This window comes from Mastacembelus armatus, chromosome 1 (genome assembly GCF_900324485.2).
Source record: "Mastacembelus armatus chromosome 1, fMasArm1.2, whole genome shotgun sequence".
Lineage (NCBI taxonomy): Eukaryota > Metazoa > Chordata > Actinopteri > Synbranchiformes > Mastacembelidae > Mastacembelus > Mastacembelus armatus.
Genome location: NC_046633.1, coordinates 752699 through 765614, shown reverse-complemented (window position 1 = coordinate 765614; position 12916 = coordinate 752699). Strand labels below are relative to the sequence as shown.

The 12916-nt window shown below is 43.3% G+C and overlaps 2 protein-coding genes across 6 annotated transcripts; one reads left to right on the top strand and one right to left on the bottom strand.

Annotated features, from left to right (window-relative positions):
• Positions 1–87: 87 nt before the first annotated feature.
• lgsn (lengsin, lens protein with glutamine synthetase domain) lies at positions 88–3854 on the bottom strand. The gene is made up of 4 exons (XM_026302436.1): positions 3831–3854; positions 2950–3652; positions 2177–2343; positions 88–1281 (listed from the first exon to the last, which is right to left on the bottom strand). The coding sequence occupies exons 1-4, from the start codon at positions 3852–3854 to the stop codon at positions 88–90; spliced, it is 2088 nt and encodes a 695-aa protein (XP_026158221.1).
• A 2447-nt stretch (positions 3855–6301) lies between these two features.
• On the top strand, positions 6302–12593 carry ptp4a1 (protein tyrosine phosphatase 4A1). Of its 5 annotated transcripts, none has more exons than XM_026303818.1 (6): positions 6302–6453; positions 8047–8696; positions 8970–9062; positions 9284–9414; positions 10130–10204; positions 11418–12593. In XM_026303818.1, exons 2-6 carry the CDS (start codon positions 8592–8594, stop codon positions 11533–11535), a joined length of 522 nt encoding a protein of 173 aa, XP_026159603.1. In that variant the 5' UTR covers positions 6302–6453; positions 8047–8591; the 3' UTR covers positions 11536–12593. The 5 variants fall into 5 exon arrangements, with proteins under 5 accessions (XP_026159603.1, XP_026159602.1, XP_026159601.1 ...); XM_026303817.1 differs by having other exon boundaries at positions 8044–8696; XM_026303816.1 differs by having other exon boundaries at positions 6302–6467.
• Positions 12594–12916: the final 323 nt, after the last annotated feature.

Sequence of the window (12916 nt, the reverse complement as noted above, 5' to 3'; positions counted from 1 at the left end):
AAATCTTTTCTATTCATGCTGTTGTTTCTTTATGCTTTTATTTGTTTGGCAGGATGACGTGTGCTTCACATGTTATAAAACCAGATTCTAGATGAAATACTCCAGACACTTGTTTCTTTCATCATCCAGCTCCTGGGTCTCAATCTCAAACTTTTTCATGGCGATGAAGTACTGGACGAACGGCTCTCCGAGGGCGCCGCGAATAACGTGATCCTCAGCTAGCGTCTCCAGAGCGTCGTCGAGCTTCACAGGAATCGTGTATTCTTTCTGCTGACTGGGCGCTTTGTTGAGCCCACTCTCAATGTTCAGGTTTCTTCTGATCCCATCCAGTCCTGCGGCCACCGTAGCAGCCAGCACGACGTAAGGGTTGGCCATGGCTGATCCCAGCTTGTTGTCAATGTGCGTCTCCCTCCCACCATGGCACTTAATGTTGAAGGAGCTGCTGTTATCGTTGCAGCCCCACGTGGCATAAAGCATTCGTTTAGGGTCTTTGATGGTTTTTGCGATGTGGCTCCTGCAGCCGAGGCCAGGCGACATCAGGCAGCTCAGAGCAGCAGAGTGGGTCAGAAGGCCGGCCAACCATTTCCTGCCGGTCTCAGATAGCTCCCCAACCTTTTCCCCACTGTGGAAGAGGCTCCGACGCCCATTAGCATCCCACAAGCTGTGAGAGAGCACCCCAGCGTTGTACAGGCCATCGTCGGTGAAGAAGCTGGCGATGTAGCTGTGTTTACGCGCCATTTCTTTGATGCCGGTGCGGAAGGTGAAGGCGCTGTCTGCAGCCGCAATCCCAAACTCCGGCCTCAGGTTGATCTCCATCTGACCGGGCCCGCTTGCAGAGGCGATGCTGTCTATGTCTGCGCCCATGCAGTACATGCTGTCCACCAGCTGCTGTAAGAAAGGCAGGTCATGGTTGCTCAGTAGGGTGGTGGCAGGAAACAGAAGAGTCTTTGGCCCAATCCGTTCCGGGGCTCCGAGGACACAGCATTCATAGGTGAAGGAGGAGTGCAGGGAGAATCCCAGGCTTTGGAGCTGGTTAAGCTGCTGCTTGGCGATGAGGCGAGGTGAAGTGCGAAGGGCGTTTCCTGTTACTGTGCAGGGGTCGCAGATGACCCGCGCTGTCTGCTCGGCCCAGGGCAGCACCCTGAAGGTCGAAAGGTCGGGGATCAGAAGGACATCGCTGCTGAAGTTGGCGGTGCTGGCATGGTCCACCTCGTTGCTCTTTGGGCTCAGCGTCAGCTCCAAGTAGCTTCGTGGCATCGCAACCCCATATACTGCTTTTTCCTGTGGGCGCAGTGTTAGCATTAAAGGAACAGATAAACATGTTTATTTGCTTTGTCTGAAACACAGAAGATTGAGATCAGTCTCATGTTTGTGTGTTAAGAACAGACAAAGATTTGTGAGGTGATTAGCATAGCTTAGCATAATGACTGGAAGCGAAGGGAAACCTCTAGCCTGGCTCTTCAGAAAAACAACATCCTCCTTCATGCTATTAGTTTTATTTATACACAAACAAGTTATGTTCAAATGACTGTTCCTTAATATTCCATCAGCAATGGTTCATCCATCCACCCAGTGTGTCAGACCAGGGGCGGTTCTACAATTTGAGCCTTAGGGGGGCTTGAATGCACAAATACAGGCTAAACAATTAAAAAAAGTCAGACAGGAAAAAAAGATCTATAACCACCTATGTTTCATCATCCCCCACCTCCGGCTGAAATACAGCACAAGCCATTGCACTTCTAAGAAATGGCTATCACGCATGTGTAGAATAGCAAAGAGAATAAAAAAATAAGTGGATCGTTTTAGGGGGGCTGAAATGACAGACAGGGGGGCTAGAGCCCCCCTAAACAGGGTCTAGAACCGCCCCTGTGTCAGACTCCACCCAGAAATCCTTCCAGCATCTAACATCCCATGAAGCAATAAAGTGTCATTTCATCAGAGATGCTGAGTATTTTTCACTGGGGAGAGCGAGCTGGTTCACTGTTTCAACCTGTATCTAATCTTAATGCTAAGCTAGGCTAACTGACAGCGGGGTAATTAAAACTGAGACAGACTTAAGACAGATTTAACTGTTGAACACAGTTCTACCTTTTCCTGGCTTCTGTTTCTGTCCTTTTTCTGTCCTATGTAATACAACAATCCAGACATGAGATGAGAAATGAGATGAGATAATCACATGAAAAAAGCGGACAGGCACTGTCTTGGACCTGGACACCCCATGGAGGTCAGTGGCCTCGAAGCGAACAAAGTTGATATTTTCTCTGGCGATCTGCTGCTTGATCTGTTCCATGGCTGCGATGAACTGCTGATTCCCAAATATCTCCACTGTCTCGGTCGCACTATCTGTGGAAAACAGTTTGAGGTTTCTGTTAAAACCACTGATCTCAAATAACAAAATTATATTTATTTGTATCTCTGTATTTCTAAAACTCAAAGCTCCATCCTTACTGCAGTTATACTGCATCATCAGCCAATACCTAACGAGAGAGGTCACTTTGGGTCACCAGTACAGAGTTTGGCCACCAGAGAGCACTGTTGACTTTTCACCTGTGAATTGTCCTGCTCAGTATGTATTTGCTCACAATTACAAAAAAATCCAAATGATTGTTAATGACATTTATGTTAATAACACAAGAATACATACAAATGTCCAAACATTGATATCAGAAAGGTTATAATAACCTTTAAAATAGTCCATAAACAATTGTTTCAAACATCCTTTTACTGGTGACCAAAGCCAGATTCCATAGATGACTTTACAAATAAAAATTCAAATGAAATACACAGGTTTTTCAGATTGAAGCTGTGAATGTCACTGAGGCCAAGTTAAGTTTTAAATTTAAAACCGGACCCCAAACAAAACTGAACACAAGACAGAGACATAAAGAGCTACGTGTGGCAACACCTATTTATTTGCTAAACTTATCTTTCAACTGAAGCTTCACCAACCTGCATGAGAAGCTTCGGTCTCTCCCCAGGAGCTGCTGCTTGTATATGTGCGTGACTCGACTCCAGACTGCCTATTTGTGTTGGCTTCAGGTCTGAACGCACTGGATGAATCCATGCTGGAAGGCAGCTGAATAGATGAGCTCTCCCTGGATGTGGGGCCCATTCTGGAAGCATCAGAGTGAGGTTTGAAGGTGATGAACATCCTGTGGGGGTTTCCATCATTTTGTCTTCCACTGGACCTTCTGTCACCAGCACCACCACCGTTACCACTGCTGCAGCTGCTTCCATGAAGGTATGTGTAAGGGCTCCCCGGCTTGCCATCGTCTCTTTGTCTGCTGAGCAGAGGACTGTCCCTTAGGATGGTCTTCAGCTCCTCCATAGTCTGCCTGGGGACACCCATCTCTCCATAGGACACCCTGCACTCAGTGGATGCCTCTCTGGTCCAGTCGTCCCCAACAGAAGACTCATCCACTGGATCGTTTACTCTCTGTGGGGGCCTGTGAGGCAGAGGGCCAATGGATATCATGCTGGGGGTGTCTGGTGGTATGGGGGTGCTGATGGGAGAGTGGACAATGGAGGGGCCTCCTGTTCTGCTGCTCCAGTCCACCTGAGGCACATACCTGCCAGTGACCTTCACTCCCTTCCTGCCGCCAAGGCTCATCCCTGTGCCGTCTGTTTGGTCTTTGCTTCTACTCTGGCCCTCCTGGAAAACATACAATGTGTCTGTCACAAGCACGGTAAGAATCAAATCTGTAATAAAAGTCGATAAAAATAAGGTTCAAAGACACACAAAAATAAAATACCTGACCCAATCCATGAGCAAAGTTATATAGAAACTACATAGGAATCCAAAATGAAAAGGTTAGGCGTGGAGATGTTACCTTGAAATCTTCAGAGTCATTCATTTCTTTGACTGTACTCTTTCATGAACAGTGATTTAAAAATTTGACAGCACTCGTGAAGGCAGAGCTTCACCGGCAACAATAATTTTTATAGACAATTGGTACAATGGTGAGGGATTAGAAAATTCTTTTTGGCCCCCAACACCCACAGGAGTCCGGCTGGAAACTGGCACCGGCCGGCCGCTGGTAGACACTGAACCACTGTAGCTGTGAGTTCATTGGCTGCTAGTCGGGACAATTCAGAGTCGCTTTTTGTTGCTGTGAAGTGAAACTGCAGAGCTCAGCATGTCTGTTTGTGCTGGGGCCACAGGTATTTATTCCAGAGAGATAAAAACACAAAACTATGAGGCCCAGACAATGGCTGCTGTTAGTGATGCTCTTTGCATTCAGCAGTTTTCTATATCAAACTTGTGACGCCACGTTAGTGCTGCTACTATTATGTACTCCTGCCTCCAGGGCAGCTAATCTATTCCTATTACTGCTACTGCTTTAGTGTTAGATGATTATACTTGTGCTACAGGCCCAGGTCCGGTTCTTACGTGAACCAACTCCAGCAGTGATGAGTCAGAATTAGATGCTGATGAGAATTAAACATTAAATGAGAAATGTGACTTAACTAGGACTCAAATCGGTGTCACATCTACAGCATCAGCATTAACTTGATGTGTTGTTTAATGATGCAGGTCTGTTCTTAATCAGCGTCCAGACACAACAACTGAGTCTTACACATTTAAACTGATAAAGGCTTAACTCCGCCAAGAAAACCATGTGGACTAGAGAGATTCAGTTGTACTGGTCAACAAAGCTGATAGTCTATCTGCAATGCAGTGGCACTAGATCCAACTCTATTTGTATATGCTGTCAGAGCATTTATCTGTGTATACTAAGGTTCTGCAAGTAACTTTTATCAATAAAAACTCTTGCAGTTATTTTTCTAGAAAATTTATAAAGTGAAATATTTCAATATCTCAATGTAAGTGACACATTTCATCTTTGAGGACTTCTTCTGTATCATTCACTAAATTCAGCAGCAGAGTCTTTGTTCCTCGGGATGCATGTATGGTTAGTTCCCACTAGGGGAACTGAGTACTTTTAGGACATGTTTATGTATTTATTTACACGCAGTTGCCAGTTTTTTTATGTACCTGGTCTGACCCCAGAAACCCTCCATGAAGATGATCATGTTTGTGTTCAGACTGTTTCAGAGCTGTGCATGGATGATCATGTTGAAGTCTAGAGGGTTATACTGTTGACTACTCAATGTGCTTATTTTCAGTAATATTCAACTTCTGGTTGGTGAAAGCGTCTGCAGTCTGGAGACACTTGTGTCATGCTTCGCTCTTGTCCTCTGGTGTTTTCTGTCCACATGTGGTCACAGAAGGTGAAGGGACAGTGAGCACATACCATGCAGGGAGAGATGTCTGGGCAGAACACCTCACGTTTTCTTTTCAGGGTGGGGTTTCAAGCACTTTGTCAAGATAGAGACAATTCAACATCGGAAGGACCAGGAGTTCCCTTGGGTTCCTCTTCAAAATAGAGGTGAAGGTTCATAAGAACAAGAAAAAACTAAAAAAGGTTAAAAGTATAATTGTTTATTTAAAAGTGTGACAAGGCTTTATTTGAAAGTTTAAAGTAGTATATGTTGTATGTTTTTGTAAAGGCAGATTTAATCGTGTGTAAATTCATGGTTAAGAATTTAAAATATGCACAATGGATTAGTGGTTAGCACTGTTGCCTCACAGCAAGAAAGTTCCTGGTTTGAAACCCATCAGGGGCCTTTCTGTGTGGAGTTTGCATGTTCTCCCTGTGCTTGTGTGGGTTTTCTCCAGGTACTCTGGTTTCCTCCCACAGTCCAAAAACATGTATGTCAGGTTGATTGGTGACTCTAAATTGCCCATAGGAGTGAGTGTGAGTGTGTGAGGTTGTTTGTCTCTATGTTGTTTGTCCCCAGTCCTGTGATGGACTGGGGACCTGTCCAGGGTGGACCCCTGCCTTTCACCCAAAGAGAGCTGGGACAGGCTCCAGCTGATCCCTGGGACCCTGGTTAGGACTAAGGGGGTCTAGATGATGGATAGATTACACATCTGACAACTATAAACGATTCCATTTTCACTTTTTCTCCAAAGTAAATGCAAATGATGTAGAACAACTAAAATACGGCACACCAAGTAAATTTGTGTTTATATTTCACTGAGTTCTGACAATTCACCTGCAGGCTTTGGAAACTGGTTGGACACACTCAATTATTGAGAAATCCTAAGAACAAACTTTGAGAATAAACTCTACTAATCTCCATAAACCGGGGGCCCACCTTTAGTAGTTTAAATAAGATAACAGCTAGAAGAAACATGCCATGTCCAGAAGGCAAAGGAGAACATAATACTAAGATTTAAGTGTGGTGCCTGCTGTTTTATTGTGAAAGTCACGACAGGAAGCGACGCTGCCGTCTCTTCCCGCTTATCGGTACCGCCCGGTCCTCACTGATCAGGAGACTTCGGCTCCGCTCGGGGACACATCACCGGACTGTATGGTGGAGAACCGTTCAATATACTGCACCGTTTTCTGGGGACCGGCTGTATGATTAAGCTACAATCTTCAATGAGTAAGCATATCCCAGTAAGTAACGTTAACGGGAACGTTTTTTGTGGCTGCCATTTTGTTGTTATTCCTCCGGCTCGTGTTGTAAGTCGTTCCCGTCCGGCCTTCGCGTTTCTTCGATGAAATCACGGCACAAACCCGGTGTTAATACCCGTGTGACTGTGACACTTGACGGTTCGTTTCTCACTCAACCCGAACACAAACCGAACCAGCTGGTACCGGTCCTGTTTTTTTTGTGGGTCCGCGAAGATATTTGCGTGACTGCGGATGCGCAGCGCGGGCTAATGCTAACGTTAGCTTGTCAGTCGGAAGTTTTCTCTCGGCGAAATTAAATCGACGCGTTTTCATGTGTGTTTTTATGTGAAATAGGTGAAATGAAAACGCTAATTGAGTTTGTTTAAGATGCTTTTGATAAAGCCGAGCTACCTGCTGGGCTAACGAGGCGTTGGTTTTGACACCTCGGAGCAGCCGGCGGTGCCCACAGGCCGCTAACGTGATGGCGCCCAGTCCTTCCTCACACAAAGGACAACTCATTTAAATTAATAACAGATTTAAACAACACTCCCTCTGCTCAGTACACCACCTTTATATACACCACCTTTATATTGCCTCTCCCCTACGCCTCTTTATTCCACCTGATTGTGAGGCGCTGCCTCATGTGCACAGTTTTATTATTCAAAACCAAAACGGGTTTTGGTGGATTAACAACGCATACCTGAGCAGATTAATGCGCTGACGTTATGAGGAGCAGCATTTTCCGTGGGCTCTCAGATTAAAGTCACTCCTGAAAGCTGGGGAGGGCAGAGACAGCAGGACTCAGATTCGTGGTGATAACTGGGCCCTGCTGAAGGCCTCAGGGTGGGCTCAGCCTTCACAGACATGACCCAGTTGGTGGATTATTATGCGGTGTGACTGATCCACAGGCAGGTGGGTTTGCGTCTTTCAGTCTGACCTCGTGTCAGCGTGAAATCTGACGTTTCGGTGGATGGATTTATCAGAAAATATCAAACACATGCAGCCTGTAATTTAAACTCGTGACTGAGATACTGAAAACTGTTTAGTTTGAATAACATGAACAGTGTTTTTATTTTGTGGTTCTGATGGGGCTTATGTGGTAGCAGGAAAATATAAAAGCCACTTAAAACCTTAAAGTTATTCCTTCTTGGATCATGATTTATGTCGACCTGTTTCATGGCTGTGTTGACTGCTTCCTCTGTTAGATTATTATTTTTGTTTCATTTTGAAGCACTGGAGGAAGTTTGAAAAATCCAACATATTTAATTTATAATGATGAAATTATTATCATTACGCTTTTGTTGTTGTTTCTAAAACCAATGTACTGTATATATGAAAAGCAGGCATTAGTTACTGGTGTGTTTAAAGTGATTAGAGCCTGTTTTTCTCAGGAACAAGCTATAATCACAAAACATGGCCCAGGAGGAAAATAATACACCTTTGTCACTCTTCAGTGTGAATTTAATTCTTAAGAACTGGAAGAGTGCTGTTTATGATTAATGCACTAAAACCCACCTGGTGTCATTTCGATTGTATTTTTAAAAGCTGCTTCTTTTTTGTCCCCCTCTGTGTCTCGCAGCAGTTTTGTGGTGTTCTGGGTCACACATTTATGGAGTTTCTGAAGGGCAGTGGAGACTACTGCCAGGCTCAGCACGCTGCCTATGCAGACGAGTGAACAGCCAAACTCACCATCGATCCAACGCACTTGAGCCACAGGAGGGACCCCGGAAAGTTGGCAGGACCGGGACGCCTCCCAGAACCAGCGACAACTTGGCCTGGATGGGGTAACTCCACCCGCTGCACACTGCCCTTGTCGGCTTCCTCCTGGCCAGAATCAAGGTGGAACCAGCCTTGTTTTTTTCTTCCTTTTCTTTTGTTTAATTCCAGAGAAGAGGGTTTTGAGTTACTTTTCTAATTGTCCGCCCTTTTTCGATCGCCAAATTTCCCCCGTCGCAGCCTTCGTTTTGTTTCTTGCACCTCACCAACGTTGAAGAAGATCGGAGGATTTTTGTTTCTGGAAGCTCTTTGGACATTTGTGTTTGACATTCCCTCCGAGTTTAACTGTTTACATTCGTGTTTTTACTCTGTGGAAGACTTTTGGGTTTTGTTATTTTTTTAACTGTTACAATGGCTCGTATGAACAGACCGGCCCCTGTGGAGATCACCTACAAAAACATGAGGTTCCTCATTACCCACAATCCCACCAACGCCACCCTGAACAAGTTCATTGAGGTGAGCTGCAGTGTCACTAGTTAAAAGTTGAGGGGCATTGTGCAGTAGCTAGGTTTTACCTAAGTTCACAAGGACAAAGTATGAAAATATTTTCAGCTGAAAATAAAACGATAAAGGCCAAGTTCGACGCAGAAACCTCAAAAGACATTTAGATTTTCAGAACAAAAGCAGTTGGTGCATTTTTAAATGGAGCTTTATTACGTGTGTGTTTATGTTGTGTTTGCTATAGATTTACTGTCTGATCACTTTAACACATTATTTGTAATGTTACAGGAGCTGAAGAAATATGGAGTCACCACCGTTGTGAGAGTTTGTGAGGCCACCTATGATGCCACCTTGGTGGTAAAAGAGGGAATCCAGGTTTTGGTAAGTTATCTTATCAGAAAACCTATCTTTATCTGTCAGATAAATAGAATATAAACTATGTGAAACCATGAGAAGCATTAAAATATATTTAGGAACACACAGTGACAGAAACTGGCCCTTCCCTGCAACAACACCTTTCCTTTCCCCTGAGCCCTTTGTTTTGCTTTCCAAGAATCTGAACTGATGGCGTCACTTCCTTCTTCTTCCCTCTTCTTCTCTAGGATTGGCCGTTTGATGATGGAGCTCCTCCTTCCAACCAGATTGTGGATGATTGGCTGAACCTGCTGAAGCTGAAGTTCAGGGAGGAGCCCGGCTGCTGCATCGCTGTCCATTGTGTGGCAGGACTGGGGAGGTGAGGTTGAACTCATGATCTCTGATGGAGGGGGGTCATAAGTAAAACAGTTTGTTATCTGTGGTTTCAGCTTCCAAAGTGTGTGTCCTGCTTTTTCTCAGTGTAAATTTGTTGTATTCAAACTGTTTTATTTTGGGACGGTTTTGAAGATATCCCATCACACCGCTTCAATCTGTGAGATAAACTTAGTGATGCAAAACGAGCTTTTCCTGTGCTTGTCATCACTGCTTCATTTATATATATATGTGTGTGTGTGTGTGTGTGTGTGTATGAAGCTGTGACACTAAGATTGTTTTGTCCTGTGGTGTCTTATTGAGCCAGTTTGAAAGTTAAGGTAAATTACAAACAGGCACTTATAGGAAGCAAAGCAGCAGTTGGGTGGATTTATTTTTATTTTGCTGTACATGACTCATAACATAACCATGTCACATTTTCTCCTGTGTGTGTGTGTTTTGTTTGAACAACCTCCCAAACTGGTTTAGTTTCCATCATCTCTGTTTTTCCAACTAATGAGAGATTTGGAAATTGCTGGTGAAGATTAGATTAGTAGTGCTGAGTCACAGATGTAAAGGTTGTGGACTTTTATTCATTGTGTGTTTTGTTTATCTTATCATAGTAAATAAAATCTGACAGTCCCACTGAGAACAGCAGCTCTGAATAAGTATGAATGAAATGTGTTCCTTTTAAACCGACGTGCTCCCTGTTCTCCATGCAGAGCTCCTGTTCTGGTCGCACTCGCCTTGATTGAATGTGGGATGAAATATGAAGATGCTGTCCAGTTCATTCGACAGTAAGTTCACATGACAAGAAATCCTGACAGGGACAAATCTGATCAACCTGCCTGGTATCTCAAAGAAACTCCAAACTGTTTGATGACACTGTTTGTTGCTGTGCTGGCTAGTGACTGATTTTGAGATCATCCTGTTTTTTGTGACAAGTTTCTGAGAGCCCACATTATTTCGTGCTGCATAAAGTAGGCAGGGATGAGTCATTCCTGTAAATAGCTGCCATACCAGATAGTGAGATGAGAGTGATTCAGCAGGACCAGAGGTAGGAGAGCTTTAAAGTACGTTATGTCACTGCCTGAAATGTTTATTGGTGCGGTAGTCTTTGCTTTGAAACCATAATGTCAAAAATATTTTTCTATTTCAATCAAAACAGCTGCTTATGCATCAAAACGAGATGGAGTTATGGTATACATCTTTATACATTTCTTGAAAAACAGAGATATTGCATGTGTGTAGAATAACCACAAATGTAAGAACATTTTACTCATTTACAAAGTAAATGTCTGACAAACAGAAGTCATTTCACACCTTCTTGTTTTTCCACCACGGGAACTTCATGTGCCATAACCTGCAGCTTCCTGCACCGTAATTCAGCAGAACATGAAGGTCTGACGTAGTCGGTTCCACTTTATTTTTCCATGGAATTTTGTTGGTCACTGTTTTCATGAGGGTGGGGCCGCTTCATTCTTTTACCTCGGAACTCGTATGAGTGTATTTACACACAGCAATTGTTATGCCAATACCTGAGAAGTCACAACAAGGTCTTGACCAATCTTGGACGAGAGCCCTGTGAGAACCACCACCCTCTCTGTCCATCCACAAGCACCCAGAGGTCAATGTACTGGAAACGGTCGGATGGCAGTGGAAACATGTAAAACCCAGTTACAAGTTCTGTCACAGGTCACTAAGCTCCTATGGGGGAAAAGGCCTAATTGATCCAAACGTTGTCAGTGACGTTCTCCACAGTGGTCCTCACTGAACTGGAGATGTTGAAAGGGTCAGTCCTACTATGTAAACAGTTTTATGACACAACCTGTGGTACATTTTCAGTATTTACTTTGCATACACGCAGTCAGACGTTTGACGTTTCGTTCATTGTTGCGTTTGACTGAAGGTGTAGATGTAAAATGAAGATGTGGCCTTGGCTCAGCAGCTGCTCTGACAAAACATTAATATAAACTTACCTGTGTAAAACAAATTTGTTACTTTTTCCAGGAAGCGTCGAGGAGCGTTCAACAGCAAGCAGCTGTTCTACCTGGAGAAATATCGTCCAAAGATGCGCCTGCGCTTCAAAGACTCCAACGGCCATCGCAATAACTGCTGCATCCAGTAGAGCCAAACCCTGAGCCACGCCAACCTCCACTACAGAAGAGTTCGGTTCAACCGTGCTAGCTTGTTACCTGGCAGGTTTGTTTTCTTAGTCATCGTGTTGAAGTATCTTTATTTGGAAAACCATGTTCTGTCATTCAGCTGTCTCTCTTCCCTCTTCGGAATCAAATTAAGTGTCAAAAAAAGAAAAACTAGAGTTGTGTGAACTGGAATCACGGATGTTTCCTCTTCATGTGCCCGGTCAAAAAAAAAAAAATAATAATGTAGGAAGCAGCACCAAGTTGTGTGTCATTGTAAGATGTTGGATTAATGTTTTCTGCAAACACATCCCAAAGATTTGGATTGGCTAGTGCATTTACATTGCCAGAGAATGTGCTAAACAAAAACAGATGTTTAATTTCACGTGAACGGTTATTTCCCTGTTTTACTTTAAGGTTCCTGACTAGGGTAGACTGACTAGAAAGAGGTATGCCTTCCTTCAAATCAGATGGTTCATCCATAAATGCCTTACAATCGAAGTGGAACGAAGGCAGTCGAGGCGGGACTCGTCTCCCGCTGGCATTTGAAAAAGGTGTTCCATTTTTCTACTCGGAACAACAACAAAAAAAAAAAAATAGTTGCCTTTGTCTCGTGCAGGAAGTCTTACACACACTCACTTACGTCAGTAACTATTTTTAATATTAAATGCTTAATTGTTGCAATATTTGTCAGTTTGAAAGTCTAGGAACTCGTACTTTTTTTTCTCTATCAAACCTTCTGTTTACTAATTAACTGCCATGTCCAAAATGTGATTCTCTTTTTATTTTTCAGGTTTTTATTTTTGTTTTGTTTTGTTTTTGCTTCGAACTGGACTTCCGTCTGCGATATTTTGTATGCCTTTTTATTTGATGTCTGTAACTTAAGACTTGGATACTTGATGATTTTATGTATTTGAAAATGTGTACTATTATTATTAGGTTGGCTATTTATACTATCAATGGATGTGTGATTTAGTACCGTGAGTGATGAAGTTGTACCTGTTCACCAACTTGTGAGTACATTAAATGATACACTGAAAAACGACAAACGGGAGAGTTAATGTGTGTTTGTTTTCAACAAAACACTTTCCATGTGTGTTTCTGAGACTTTCAGCTGCTCCTCATCAGCTGATACTTTGCTCGGTTGTTAAAAGTACTTTTTAAGTTAATGTGTACAAATAAAAAAGACAGAAAACCTTAAATTTAGCAAATTTTAATTGATCAGATCTTTTTCTGGGTCAATTTGGGGTTTGGTTCTTAAAATATCTTCTCAAAGGGAAAAACTTGTATTGTTATTTTTCCTTTGGCATAGAGATTTCTGTTTCATGATGCTGACACTGACTTTACCCACTTTGCAAAATACAATGC

Bases quoted from the DNA above. Each gene is read 5' to 3' on its own strand.
- lgsn (XM_026302436.1), bottom strand. From the start codon at position 3,854: ATGAATGACTCTGAAGATTTCAAG. The intron at 3,653-3,830 runs GTAACATCTCCA...TATGTTTTCCAG, and splicing joins ATGACTCTGAAGATTTCAAG to GAGGGCCAGAGTAGAAGCAA. The intron at 1,282-2,176 runs GTGATTATCTCA...CTGCGCCCACAG, and splicing joins TGCCTGTCCGCTTTTTTCAT to GAAAAAGCAGTATATGGGGT.
- ptp4a1 (XM_026303818.1), top strand. From the start codon at position 8,592: ATGGCTCGTATGAACAGACCGGCCCCTGTGGAGATCACCTACAAAAAC. The intron at 8,697-8,969 runs GTGAGCTGCAGT...GTAATGTTACAG, and splicing joins CCCTGAACAAGTTCATTGAG to GAGCTGAAGAAATATGGAGT. The intron at 9,063-9,283 runs GTAAGTTATCTT...CTTCTTCTCTAG, and splicing joins AAGAGGGAATCCAGGTTTTG to GATTGGCCGTTTGATGATGG.